We start from the raw sequence: 14,192 nt of genomic DNA on the forward strand, positions 1-14,192 counted from the left end.
GCAATAAGCATCACAATCTTACAGATAGCTGGGGTGGTAGGAGCTGAAACAACATTTGTATTATGACTTGGCCAAACCAGACACTGCAGTTTAAGGTTTGGGTAAGACCATGAATGTTCATTCATATCTTTGTTCTCATTCAAGAATGTGAAGACTGTAGCAGACTTACAACTAACAGATACGGCACACACTGAAATTGCCAAAGCTTGTAAAATCTGATTTACTCTGTGAGGGAGAAGGGGAAATCATTTAGTTTGAGTCATAAGAGGTCTTGATACAATCTAAGCTTCATCATATCTGAAGAAACAGCTCACTCCCTGGACAGATATCAAAAGGCTGCCATGTACAGCCTTGATAGCACAATAGTGAAGAACAATTCCTAGAGCTGAAGACTACAAGATCTTTGTATTAGCTGTGCTTCCGTACAGCTTCTCTCATATTACACCACCTGATGGGCACTCCAGGTTTATGGTTATCTCTTCAGGGGTCGATGGATCTGAAAGCAAGAAGATAGAAGCTTCTTGCAAAGGTTTTTAGTTAAAAAAAATGAAATTGTGCAATCCCAGGCAAAAATAACAATTTCAATCTACCTTTCTTTTCCTCCCTGAAGTTTTCACTCTCTGGAGCCTCATCTGCTCTAGGAGTCAGAGAGTCTGCAGCTCTGCTACAGGTGAAAGAATGCAGGCAAAGAGGACTGGGGGTAATTCTGTCTTCATGTCCTTGAAAATATACAGTCTGATCTGGAAGGCTCTGGTGGCTCAGAATGCCCCTTTCTTTGGCCTGAGTCCTATCTGAATCCCATGAGGAGGGATAATGCTCAAAGACCCACAAGTAGAACAAAAGAAAGCTTAAACTCAGCTGAGCACAAAATTTTATTCCCTACCTTAGCTGCTACAGTTGGGGAGGACTTTTTATTGATGATGACATTTGTTTCTGGAGAGGAACATGCATCTGTGGGAAGGAAGAGTTGACTTTGTCACACACCCCACGGGGCTGTGTAAAGTAGCTGAGTGGGAGAATTTTTGACACCTCCCTGTGCTGGAGTTAACCCAAAAGTGCAGGCCAAGACTCCAGCAAGAGCCTCCCCTGGGGAGACGTGAGAATAGCACAGCCAATCCTGCCTCTCCATGAGAGCTGCTCTCCAGCACTCCTGCAGCCTCGGATAGAAACCAAATTCACAAATGGCACAGAGATGCAAGGAACCAGCGGGAGAAAGGGAAAGGTCAGCTAAGGTTGCTACCACCATGGTCAAACCAGAGCAAATGGCAAACAAGACCAGACCCCTGCAGAGCAGCACGGGGGGTGGGGGGGAAACAACATGTGTGTTGCAAATGTTACACTGTGCTCATTGTCCCCTTTCTCTTCTTACAAGAATGGATGTAAGAAACAACATCTATTTTGTACAAAAGTGCACTATGGAAACCATAAAGCAGAAAGAGTAATTGACGCAGGTTGTACTTTGCACATCCATTTCCTTGCCTGCATACCAGAGTATATAGATTATTCCTAGTACCACAGATGAGCAGCACCAGATGCAGTAGGCTGAGATGCTGTTTTATTACCAGCCCCCTGCGGTGAGAAAAGACATCAGGCTTGAGCTCCCATGTGTTCTCCTGGGGAGCCTGCAGAGCCAGCAGTGTGTACCTCCAGTGTTTTCTCTTAATAGGTAAGACATTCACTTAGTCTTGTCATAGATAACAAGCAGCTTTGACATCTTGCAGAAGATGTGCCTTGGGAGTGGCAGTCCTATGAGTCCAACATTACTACTTTTTCAGTTTCTTCACGTCATACCAATGGCCAGCTGTTTGGCTGCTCCCATCAGTGAATTTGCTCTACAAACAGTAGTTCTGCAAAGAAATCACTCCAGCAATGAAGACTGGGATGGTCAGCGGCTTATAGCTGTGTGTACTGAAGTGACAGCAGCAGAGACAGAGGTGTCGATACATCAATTAGGTCACATAGAGCTGACGATGCAGTACGCTGCAGTGATAGAGTACACTGTAGATACTTGCAGAGTGGGGCTGAGGTGAGGATAGCTCTCTGTAAAGGATACTTACTGGATCCAAGAACAAGTGTGGCAGATTCCCATGCCTACACATAGGCTTTATTGTAGTGGCAACTTTCCACCTGCTTATGTTGCTCCTTGCCTTGGCTGTATGGCACAACTACCAGCAGTGGGCACATACATGCCCACCTTCCGGTGTGAGATCAGTAGGTAGAGCCCGTGACAAATGCAAAATATCTTCCACAATTGAGGCCAGCTGTGCTAGCAACATGCCCAGTAGGACCACTGGACCACTACCTAGTGGAAAAAAATTACTCCCTCACCAGTGCTCAGACACTCTCAAGAGGCACTCCGAAGCTGCACAGATGACTGCAGGCCCTTGATGCGATTTTTTTCCCTAGTACTCAACAAGCAGATGGAGGTTTGTGACTGGTTTCTCCCAGCCAAACTTCCTGCAGAGGGATGACTAGTTTCCAGAGTGTTAAACAGACATGTGACCATGGCTAAATGCCAGATGGCAGGAAAGAGCATTGGAGCAGCCCTCACGATGCAGGTCTAGCCTTGGCTGCCAGTATCATGTCCCATATGTATCAGCTCCCAGATAGGAAGGCCTGGCTGCAAATTGGGAGTGGGACACAGGGATATTACATAGCACAATTTTTAGTGATACCATCACAGATTGGGCCAGAATGAACAACACTTTTTCTTTCCCTTGCTTCCTTCACTGTGCAAAGGGATCTGCTTCAAAAGCTCTTTTAGTGATGGTGTAGATGGAAAAAGCTCTTTCAAAGCAGGACACCTAGCAGGAAATACAATTTTTGCTTCAGAAGATATAATGTTTGTATCATTCTCACAACAGATGACTTCAGGGAATGATGAAACACTGAGGTGTAGGTGGGTACTGCAGTTTGCAATACATAATCAACCAAGGTTAGTGGTAGGGAAGCTGATGCTTGCTGTGGTAAGGGCTACAAGGTTACAAGTCTATCTCAAAAGCTTCATACAATGGATTTACATTACTCAGTCCCCAGGAGCACTCACAACAGCAAAGCCTCTAAGCACCCTGGCTCTTTGCTCTCACTTGTAATCAGTGTACAGCCAGGGGATTTGTGTCTGCATTTGATTCATGGTGCAGCCATTACCGATGCTTGTAATCAGGAGCAGAACACAAGTGGAAAGGAAAACACAGAAACAAAGAAAAAAGCCTCCATGTGACATCACTCTCTGCAAACCAGCAACTCCAGCTGGTTTCATGACCTCTTTATGCTGATCTAACTCTGGGCTGCCACAGAAACAATCAGCCCTAAACCTTCCTGCCTACCCTGTCATGAACTGGACCAGGGTATTCAAATGCTGTTTACTGTCCTTTTATCAGGTTCCTTTTCATGTGGATCAGCCACCTGAGTGGCATACTGCTCAGCCTGCCCAAGCACAGGAGGAAGCAGGAGAGCACAGGCAGTGGCAGCAATTCACAGTGAGATTAGCTTTTAAAAGGTGTTGTCTTATAGCAACAGCCTCACAGCACACCAGCCTTAACCTGCCTCAACAGCTCACATACACACACTGACACAGTCGCAGAAAGCACAGCCAGGTTCAGAGGTATTGAAATGCATATGCCACATCAGTTACACACAAATCAGTGATCTGCCCAGAATGATTTCATTTACGCCTTAATCAGTGAGATGCTTATGTGAGGCATGAAATTAAGCTAGAACTTTGCAGACTCTTAATGAGAGTATGCGTGAGACAAACAGCTGGCAGACAAGTTATAACTACCAAAATACTCCAAACAAACCAACTACAAAAGACAGTTGTCTATTTATTTTAAAAAAGAATTTTGTTGCTGTTTTTATTTTCAAGAAATATGTACACTTGGAGAATAAACCAGAGGCTTTTTTATCCCCGTTGATGTCTAAATGGCAATTCTCAAATGCAAATTTCAGTCACATGACAGCATTTAATCTGTATCAACAGAGCACTCTGATCCCTGAATGGGATTTTGGCACTCTAGTCCATTAAGTCATATTTACATTCTGGAGGTGGAGACTGGTTCAGAGGAAGCCTGAGGATTTGAACAAGGTGGGAACACTTATCGCTTTATCACGTGGAATGGTGTTTAGTCCTTCTGGGAAGTTCAAGTCTCTGTGTGGTTAATAGCTGTGCCAGTCCATTCATCAACATCATAAATATGGTCAGAGACATCACCAGCACATAGTGGCTAATGCTGCAAGGAGGAGACAGATAAAAAAAGTGAGAGAAAAATACAAATTTGCAGAGTTAAAAAAAAAAATCCTGACATAAACAACATTTTGAATATTTTTTTTCATTTTAACTAGGCCTAATTATTGACCTAGGATGTCATTATATATGCTGCTCCTAGAAGACAAGTATTAGAGCAGCACTATCATGTCAAAACCAAAGCCTGTGACAAAATAAAATGGTGAGGACACCAGAAACCACAACTGAGCATATATCAAGTGAGTAAGAGGTGCCGGCCGTACTTTTTATTCAAGTAGGTAATTCAAGTCATGTGACTGAAACAATTGCAAAACTTCCATTTGCTGTCAACTATAACACAGAATCTAGGGAGAACTTGCCATCAGGTAGACATAGGAACGGTAGTAAGACAACTCAGATATTTATGATAGCTGAACTGCAATTTTCTAGAGAAAAAACTATTCCAGTAACAAGAAGTTTTAAGAAAAGCAAACAAACAAACAAACAAAACAAACAAAAAAAACCCCACAAAACCCCCCCCACCACTACTTTTTCACTCACCATTCTGAAAACTGTAGAATTCTCTGCTGTGGTAACACATGTTTTCAAAGAGATTAAAGAGGTGAGTTCAAGAGTGGCTAATAAACACAACACGAAAATGCAGCTTTTGGATTATCAAGTCCTTAAGTCACTAATGATTAAAAGTCTAATGAGCAAAGAGCTTGTTCTTACTCGCTCAAATTCTGTTACCTGGTATTCCCTAGTGTTACAGATGGGCTATTCAGGGTCAGACTGAGATTTGACCTAGGATATTCAGCATCCTATGCTCAACGGGTTCAAGGCCCATTTGGAATTAAATCTGGCTAAGGATGTCAAGAATAACAAGAAGGGCTTCTTCAAAGACACCAATAACAAAAGGAAAACTATGAAAAATGTGGATCTGCTACTGAATGGAACAGAGACCCTTGCAACAGAGGTTGCAGAGAAGGCTGAGATACTGAACGTTTTCCTTGCTTCAGTCTTCACCGTCAAGGCTAGCTCTCGGGAATCCCTGACCCAGGAGATCAGGGAGCAGGTCTGCAGAAAGGCAGACTTTCCCTTGGTGTGGGAGCATTGGGTTAGAGACTATTTTAAAATCTGACATCCACAAGTCCATGGGTCATGATGGGATGCATCCATAAGTGCTGAAGGAACTGAAGACATCAGTGCCAGGCTACTCTCAATCATCTTTGAAAGCTCATGGTAGAGGTGAGCAATTGGAGAGGTGCCAGAAGACTGAAAAAAAGCCAAAGTCACCCCAGTCTTCAAAAATGGCAAGAAGGAGGACTAGGGAGCTACAGACCAGTCAGCCTCGCCTCCATCCATGGAAAGGTGATGGAATGGCTCAACCTGGAGGTCATCTCTAAGCATGTGGAAGACAAGAAGGTGATCAGGTGTAGTCAGCATGGATTCACCAAAGGGAAATCATGCTTAACCAACCTGATTGCCTTCTATGATGGGATACTAGCTGGAGATAGATGAGGAGAGAGCAATGGATACAATCTACCTGGACTTCAAGGCTTTTGACACTGTCTCCCTCGATATCCTCAAAGGCAAACTCAGGAAGTGCATACAGGATGAGTGGACAGTGAAGTGGATTGAGAACTGGCTGAAGAGCCTATCCCTGAGGGTCGCAATCAATGGCACAGGGTCTAGTAGGAGGCTGTCACTAGTGGTGTCCCCCAAGTTTCAATACTGGGCCCAGTATTGTTTAACTTATTCACCAATGACCTGGATGACAGGGCAGATGCCTCCTCAACAAAGATGTCAAGAGGACGAAGCCAGGCTCTTCTCCATGGTGCCAAGCAACAGAACAAGAAGCAACAGGCAAAAACTAGAATGCAGGAAGTTCCACCTGAATATGAGGAAGAACTTCTTTACTGTGCAGGTGACTGAGAGCTGGAAAAGGCTGCCCAGAGGGGTTGTGGAGTCTCCTTCCCTGGAGATACTCAAAAGCCATCTGGACACAATCCTGAGTAACATGCTCTGGGGGATCATGCTTGACCAGGGAGGTTGGACTAGATGACCTCCAGTGGTACCTTCCCACCTCAACCATTCTGTGATTCTGTAACACCTCAATCGAGCTGCTGTTAATGTAAACCACTAGTCATTAAGAAACCAGAATTTTTCCAAAGCCAGTGACATTCCAGGCTAGAGCTGCAGATGAAACACCTCTGCACTTGTCTTCATCATGCATCCAGTGCTGCTTTGTTTTTTTCTGGGACTAATGAAGATACTGGCATTCTGATATGAGAGATACTCATACCTCCTGATGCACTTATACCCACAATTTCAAAGTAGCTGGCTCCTTAGGACAAGCAGAGTAACTTCAGACTCGATGAAGTCTGAGTTTAGTCACAAAAAAGGATTGCAAGGAACACTTGCTGGCTTAATGACCTGGAATTTCTGCCAGAGGACTCATTCAGTTTGAGAGTTTAGCCACAGAAGAGCAGTAAAGCTCATAATGCCAATGCTATCAATCCTCACAACCCTGAGACGGTAGCAACTCTGGCACTAGCCTAGCACAATTTAGCTCTGTGAAGTGGAGAAGCACTAGCTCTTAACAAAGCTGGGCCACTAACCACTGCGAGAGAGTAAAAGTAATCCAAAAAGTTCACTAATGAGCACAAGCTCTTGCACAGCCAGAGTACCAGTAACTAAAGGACCAAAGCGTATGGAGAACACAAAACCAGACTTTACCAATGTTATAGGATTTTTCCATTTCAGTTAAGTCTGACTAAACCTTCTCACAAATACCTTGCTAAAAATACATAATTTTAAGAAATCAATTAGAAAAATCCACTGGCATAAATGGGCTCAGACCTCAATGAGCACAATCCACCTCAAAAGCTTGCATCCATGTAAACTCCCGCCTGCATGCAGCACAACTGAAAATATTCAGTAATGTGAACAACTCGAGGTTTAACATATCAGACAGGCAACATCTTTCCTACAAGCATCTGTTTCTAGCTAAGCAGAGCAGCATGCCTATGAGAGCCAAGCTCCTGTCCTGTTTCTGTGGGGAAGGTGTAAGAAGACACAGTGAGATCATGCATGAAGTCAGGGAGGAAGCCTACTGTCACCTGGGCAGTGCACTTCGGACTTCGTAGTACAGAGCACATCTACAACAACCACAATAACGCAACTCCCTCAAGAGTTGCCCTTGCAAGACCACCTGTGTGTGTTACAGCTTCAGTTTCAGCTCTCCATGGGAAAGGAGATGTTGACAGCTGAAATTCAAACCCTTGTTGCAGTTACCTTCATGGCTTCATGTGCCCTGGGGACTCTACAAGCCCCACAGGTACATGAGTTTGCACAGCTCTTAGAGGAACAGCTACGCCAATAAATAGCTGGACGGCTTAGTGTCTCATGTATTACTGGTAACACCTCAGCCTTCCTTCTCACCTGGCTCCAGAATTCTAGTTTTTCATGTAAGCAGCAAGGCTATGTTCCTTCTAACTTTCAAAGAAAGTTTGAATGAGAAATCTGAAAATCACAAGCCAAATGAAGGCCCTGCCTTTATTCCTACAGATACCTCAAGAGAGCCACCAGAGGACCACGCTTGGCATCAGCATGGTCCCTAGACAGGCATCTGTCAAGATCCTAGACAGGTCATGTCTGACCCAAAAGGAGCTCTTTCAGATGAGGGTGCTTATTTGTTCAGATGAGGGTGATTTGGAGGGGCATAGAGAGGGGCTTTCTCAAAGGAAAAGGTCTCCACAAACTCTTCTTAGCTACCTGTCAGTTGAAGGACTGGGTACCTTTGCAAAGAAGAGTGTGTTGCACACACTTCTCCCTTGCTATACTGCAAAAGCCTGAATAGTTATGCTCCTTTATTAAAATATCAGTCGTTCAGAGTAAAAATATATATATATTGCCATAGAGCACAATTAAAAACAATTTCAATCTACTTGTCATGTAATTACAAATAGTCAGCATCTCTGGGGTTATCAGCAACTCACACTGTGGTGCCTGTGGGCAGTTCTGCCTGGTAAATTACATTTTAGGTTGAGGTAATGCTGCAGTTAAACAAACAAAGCAAGACTCCTACGAGTATATGCCAAACAGCAGTGTCAAAATCTTGATCCCTATACAATTCAGAACTGCATCCTTGACTGGATCTGTAGTTACAGTGTAGAAGGTAATTCTCAAAACAAGCTTTCTGCATCAGAAATCAAACCTGAGCCAATGAGAAAAGGGAGCGAGATTCTAGGCTCCAGGCAAGTTAGATCCATGTGGAGGAAGAAGAAACATAAACAGATATAAGAGGATAGCATAATGGGGCACAGTGAGGCAACACTTGCAAATGAGATGGTAGAGGTAGCAGGTGTAGGTGATCATGGATGATCTACGGTAAGGCCATGCTGTTCAATGGAAAGGTGAGTGCCCTACATATGGATCAACGTCAACAGGCAAAGCTAGTGGTAGGAAAATTCTTTATCAGGGAGGAAGACACCTGTTTCGGTGGCAAGGAACCACAAGGAGAACATATGAGGTACTACCATCTCCTGGCTTTTTTTGTGACAGTGTATATTGGTGAGAAGTACTAATCAAAGACAAGAAGAATCTAAGATAGCCAAAAATGAGAGGGGCTGGGGGGCTGGAATCAATCTTGTTCCAAAACTTGGCTTTCTCTCAAGACAGGCTAATTCCTGAGATGACACATCTGATTAGAAGCTGGAAAGACAAGAAGATGGAGTAAGTTACCATAGCACTTAAAAAACTAGAAACAAAAGTAAAACAAAAACAGCTTGTGCAAGAAGTGAAGAACACTCTCCAGAAGAGTCCAAAAATATTATTTCTCCATGACATGCTATTTTGAACGGTGGGACTGTTCCCAAGCACACCCTGCAACTCTAGATTTAGATTCTGAATTTTAAGTCTCTTGCATTTACAGCCAGGATTCCACACCCTCTCTCCTCTGTTTCACAAAAAACAAATCACAAAACACATCGTTTTTGTTTTAATAGTCAGACCAAGAAACCCCAGGACCCCAACCCTGAAATCAATTCCATTATCCCTAAAACCTACAAAACCAGACTCGTGCTTAATCTATGCCCCCGGACCTTCGAGACTGCAGAGGAACAGTTAGGATCATAACTTTATCTTCCAACAACTGTTATAAAAAGAGGGAACAGTACAGTATGTGTCTGTATAAAGCTATATAATAGTCATATAAAGAACCTTTAAGGTTTATCTTGACTATCAGATTGTAAAGCTATTTACAAATTGCATATACTGTAAAGACATAGTAGGCTTTAAAGGCTATTTCTCTCTCTCTCTCTGGAGATCTATAGATAGAGACAGATAAACATGCCTTTTAAGCCGTAGAGAAATTATTTTAGTGACATTGCATATGATGCAATTTAGGTTACCTCAAGATATAGAGGTAAAGGGTAGCAGGCCTCAGAAGCTTGTGTAAGCCACTGCTTTGAGTTCCACATTCACCACAAGATTATTATCCTGTTATTACACCAAAACAATGAAAAGCACTCTCCTGAAAGACAAGTTCGCACTGATTTTGGCATGGCCATTAAGAAAAGGGGCTTTAAAACTTTCTAAGAAGCCATAAATATTTATGGTAATTGATAATGTACTGTGAGGAGGGAATCAGTTGATAACTTGCTGAATGTGGTAATACAGGACTGTATGTTGGATCTGTTGTTGCTCAGCATTTCATTAATGAACTGGAAGAGTGGAAAAGGTAGAAATCCGTTTTCATTCAAAGACAATACTTAAGTGGCATGGTGAATTCAATCAGGAGAATAAAGACATCATATTGTTAATACAAATATGAGGCATAGTAAAATGACATGTCATGTAGTTAAGACATGGTAGAACAAGACATAGAAGTCAGGAGTTAGGGGTAAAATGTTTAAAAAAAAGGAAATGTCAGTTCAGTAAACAAACCTGACTTCCAAACAATGAGATCCACTAGGAAAGAAAACATCAGCATAAAAAAAGCAGTGAAGGTCTTTTTATCGCAAGGGATTTAAATCCAGCCCTTCCACATGAAACTCGGGTATTGGAAAAGACAAGTATTGCTTAATGAGAGTCTCCTGCTGAACTTGCATATTCTTGGTAAGAGAGAGGAAATACGAAAGTTTTAAAGTGTGGTAATTAGAAAATCCATAGAAAGCCATGACCACAAAAAAGAATGAGTATGGAAACATACATCAGAAGCTTTACAAATGTGGCACATATACCACTGGACTCTAACAGATTTCAGAGGAATGAACCGCCACTGAGCAATTACATTGCTGCTTTTCCACCTGTGATTTCAGTGATGTGGTAACCAGTAATGAAACAAATCCAGATATCCAGATATTTTTGCTCACACACACTTCATATTAGTGTCACAAAACAAACAAAGCCCCTGCCCCCCCCCAAAAGAAAAGAAAACAGAAGAGCAGCTGTCCCTATGAGTGCTCCTATTCTTTGTTCTGAGAAATCCTATACAGGTTTTGTTCAGATACAAACAGTTGGGGGTGAAAAAAAAAAAGAACCATCATTTCCTTAACCGACTCAGCCTTCTCAGGAAAATTTTGGCAACATGTAAAATTTCAACTAAGACAGGATATTTTCAGACCTTGCTGTCAAAGCAGCAACAGACAACACTGCAGAGAATTGTCACAGAGTTGTCACTGCACTTGCAACAGGAGGACAGGAAAAAGCCACATTAGTATCTCACTCCCACTGGTTTTGGGAATTGCCCAAACCCCCACGAAGCTCATCTTCCCTTTCAGGAATAAACAAAAAAAAGCTTCTGCTGTTGCTTGCTAATTTTGCCAAGGCCTGAGGATCACACATTAGAAATCTGCTCAGAGGAAAAAGTTCTGGTGCAAAAATAATGCTTATGCTATATAAAAGCAGGACCATTTCAGCACTGTCCCTATGGCTTCACCTCTTTTCTTATGCAATCTCATTATTTTTATCTTATGTGCCTGTACACACATACATACAAAACAAATATAAAGAGACTACAATAAAATAACATAGGAGGTAGAGTCAAGTACTCAAAAGTGAAGTAATGACAGAGACTGCCTGAACATTATGCATTGCCACGTTAAAAATTAATCACAAATTACTCTTTTGAAAGGCCTTTTTCAGTGCTTTCTTCAGTGATCAAAACACACATGCGGAGAGGCAGAATTACAGTGGTGCATAACGAGCTCTCCTAAACTCTTCAGAATAAGGCAAACTTCCAGCTGAAATGGATCAAACAATGCCTCACTGTTGTAAAGCTCTACACTATGAAGGCCATGTATCAGAGAGGAAGCTTTTGAGTACTTGTAACAATTTATATTTTTGCTGCTAACTCCTAGTTAGCAAGCTTCTTACCCAGCAGAACAGAAATTTTCTGAGGTCTTTAATATCCTTATTAATCTGCATAGGAATTAAAACCAAGGGATGAGGCCATCTGATTTACCATAAACTGACCATAGCAAGGAAGTGTGATGTTAAAGCATCATTTTCACTATTTGATCCAACTGTATCTCTGCCCCTTAGGAACCTTCAAAAGGTAGCTATAAGCAGGAATTGGAACCTTGAAAGAAAACAGGTAGAGTATGTGTGCACACGTATGTGCCCATGCATGCACCTGCTGCTGGGAATATGGGGGCTCAGCAAAGTAGACTAAACGGAATATTAACAATGGGTCACTATTCAACTTCTGTTTAAATAACAGTGTCAAGTGACCAGATTGGCTGGATTAGTAACGACGCATTCCCCGCTAAGCTTATTATGGCATATTATCTATTTCCACAACTCAGGGAAGGTAAATCTGAAATGTGTATTCCTGGTGTTTATTATTTGTGGACTATTCACAAACAAGACTGCATAGTTGAAAACCTGCCCCACGATGTATGCTGTAGAGGTCAATATGACTCATAATGCAAAACAAATTCTCTCACTTTACCTGTGATTTCTATGTTTAAATGCTAAAGCTAAACTTTTCCCCGAGCAGAGGGAGGATAAATGTATGGGCCTTGGTAGTCACCAACATATTTACACAAGGTTCATGAATTCACAGTGGACTGCATAAGGAGGCTTAACTAGACACAAGACAATTAACAACTTTGATAAATTGTTATTTTAACAGTGATTACAACTAATTAAAATTAAAAACAGTAGTTATAATATTTTTTGTGTAATTACTCTTAGCAATGAAACAAATCCTACTAACTGTATTTCTTGCCATGTTAGATTCATTATTTTGTGTTGCTCTGGCACAGATTTTCAGACACAAGTTTTAGCTTGAGATATGTATACATACATGTGCACATGTGTTTCAAGTATGTGAAACATCCCTGAATCATTAGATTAAGGAGAATAATTGGAAAAAATTACAAGAGTTATGAGTAGATAAACAACAATATGAACCTATGAGCCTTTAAAATGCACTGGAGGCAAAAAAGGTACTGTACCTTGTTCCAATATCCAGCCAGCTTCCATAATCTTTCACCAAAAAGAAAAAATGCTAAGAAATAAAACAACTTTGATTAGTACTTTAACACTGCACAATTCAAAACAGAAAATTAAATCCCTATGTTTCAGGCTGTTTACTCCAAATTTTTAATTCTTCAAGTAAAATAAGGGCAAAACACTTCTAGGAATGCTCATTTGGACCACAGTAAAGAATAATCTAGGAACAAGAAATAGATTTAACATGCTATCAAACAAAAACATCTAAAGAAGCAATAAGTTCTGTCTAGTTGGGCTTGTAAGAAACAGTAACACCAGAGCTTTTTCAATAAGAAAAGCCAAGTCACCTTATTGTTTGAAATAACAAGATCTCAAATGTATAGTGCCTAAAAGTTTTCATGGAATTTCAACACAAATTTCTTCAGGCAACTCTGGCAGTTCCCCACCTGTAAAGTGGGAATAATGTTGGGAGAAGACAGTACTTGTCTATTAGTGAGTTCCCTTAATTCTAGCTGGTGGCCACATTGATTCAAGATCACAAACCCCATTCTCTTTTTTTTGTCCTGCAACTTCCTCTCTTCTTTATGCAGAGCTCCTGCATATCAAACCTCTTCAGTAATATGTGTTTGGTTTTGTTTTTGTTTTTTTTTTGTATACCAAGTGCATACTTGCTAATTGTTTTAAAATACTTAAACCGAAATAGAAGAATATGTGAGATGTTAATACCTGGATTTACTGGGCTTCTTACACACAGGTAAATACCTGCAGGCTTCTTTTGGTTTAGTTATACTGATTTTATTAGTGAAATGTTATGAATGTGGTTTAATGGTATTTTAATCCTTTTCCTGTGGGAATTATCCAAAATCAGATTAGTCATACAGACTTATTTGAAACTAGATATAACTATACCTTCTTCATTTCTCACTCTACAGACAAATTAGTAATTATTGGATTTTTACTCACTGTTTTTCCTATCGGGTGATATTCACAGATCACACTGTACTAGGATATAAGATCAGGAAAGCTCACTCCAAGGGACAAAACAAAAACAGAGTGTATGAAGTGACAACACCAGCTCTACCTGCTGGTTTGAAAAGGTTTCTGTTTACCTTGTGACAGCTAGTGGCACTGCTTGTTGGATGAAGACAGTTTAAGTGGACAACGAAAGCATACTTTTAATCTGCAAAAATTATGTTGGGGTATTGTTCAGCTTTGGGTTGTTTTGGCTAGCTTGGTTTGCAGATGCAAGCTTTCTGAAGACAGCATTTCCTAACAAAGGGCATGAAGTGTCTTTTCAGATGTTGCTGATCTCTTGGATTCTGACAATTTTAACAGAGTTGGTGGGTAATGCATTTCTCTTTTTCAAGGGAAGCTGGTGTGGGTAAAAGGTTGAAAATTCCTGAAAAATTAACTAAACCATGCCCACAGCTAAAACTGATATTCTTATTTAAATTTTTCCTAGGAATTTGATTGTAAAGTATATGAAAAACTCAGAATGGTAACATTA

At 41.2% G+C, this 14,192-nt stretch overlaps 1 protein-coding gene across 5 annotated transcripts in view; it reads right to left on the reverse strand.

Moving 5' to 3' along the window:
* Positions 1-3,812: 3,812 nt before the first annotated feature.
* The window catches only part of PIGN (phosphatidylinositol glycan anchor biosynthesis class N), a 107,970-nt gene continuing 97,590 nt past the window's right edge, over positions 3,813-14,192 (reverse strand). For 2 of the 5 annotated variants that reach the window (XM_027682271.1, XM_027682265.1), the window contains exons 28-29: positions 12,688-12,740; positions 3,813-4,229 (exon numbers count right to left, since the gene is read on the reverse strand). In XM_027682271.1, the coding sequence (XP_027538072.1) occupies positions 4,106-4,229; positions 12,688-12,740 (177 nt within the window). In that variant the 3' untranslated portion in view covers positions 3,813-4,105. Of the gene's footprint in view, positions 4,230-12,687; positions 12,741-14,192 lie in introns of those variants that run through there. The other 3 variants (XR_003534064.1, XR_003534065.1, XR_003534066.1) reach the window with 3 other exon arrangements.

Source organism: Neopelma chrysocephalum, unplaced genomic scaffold (genome assembly GCF_003984885.1).
Source record: "Neopelma chrysocephalum unplaced genomic scaffold, ASM398488v2 Primary Assembly neopelma1_22b, whole genome shotgun sequence".
NCBI lineage: Eukaryota > Metazoa > Chordata > Aves > Passeriformes > Pipridae > Neopelma > Neopelma chrysocephalum.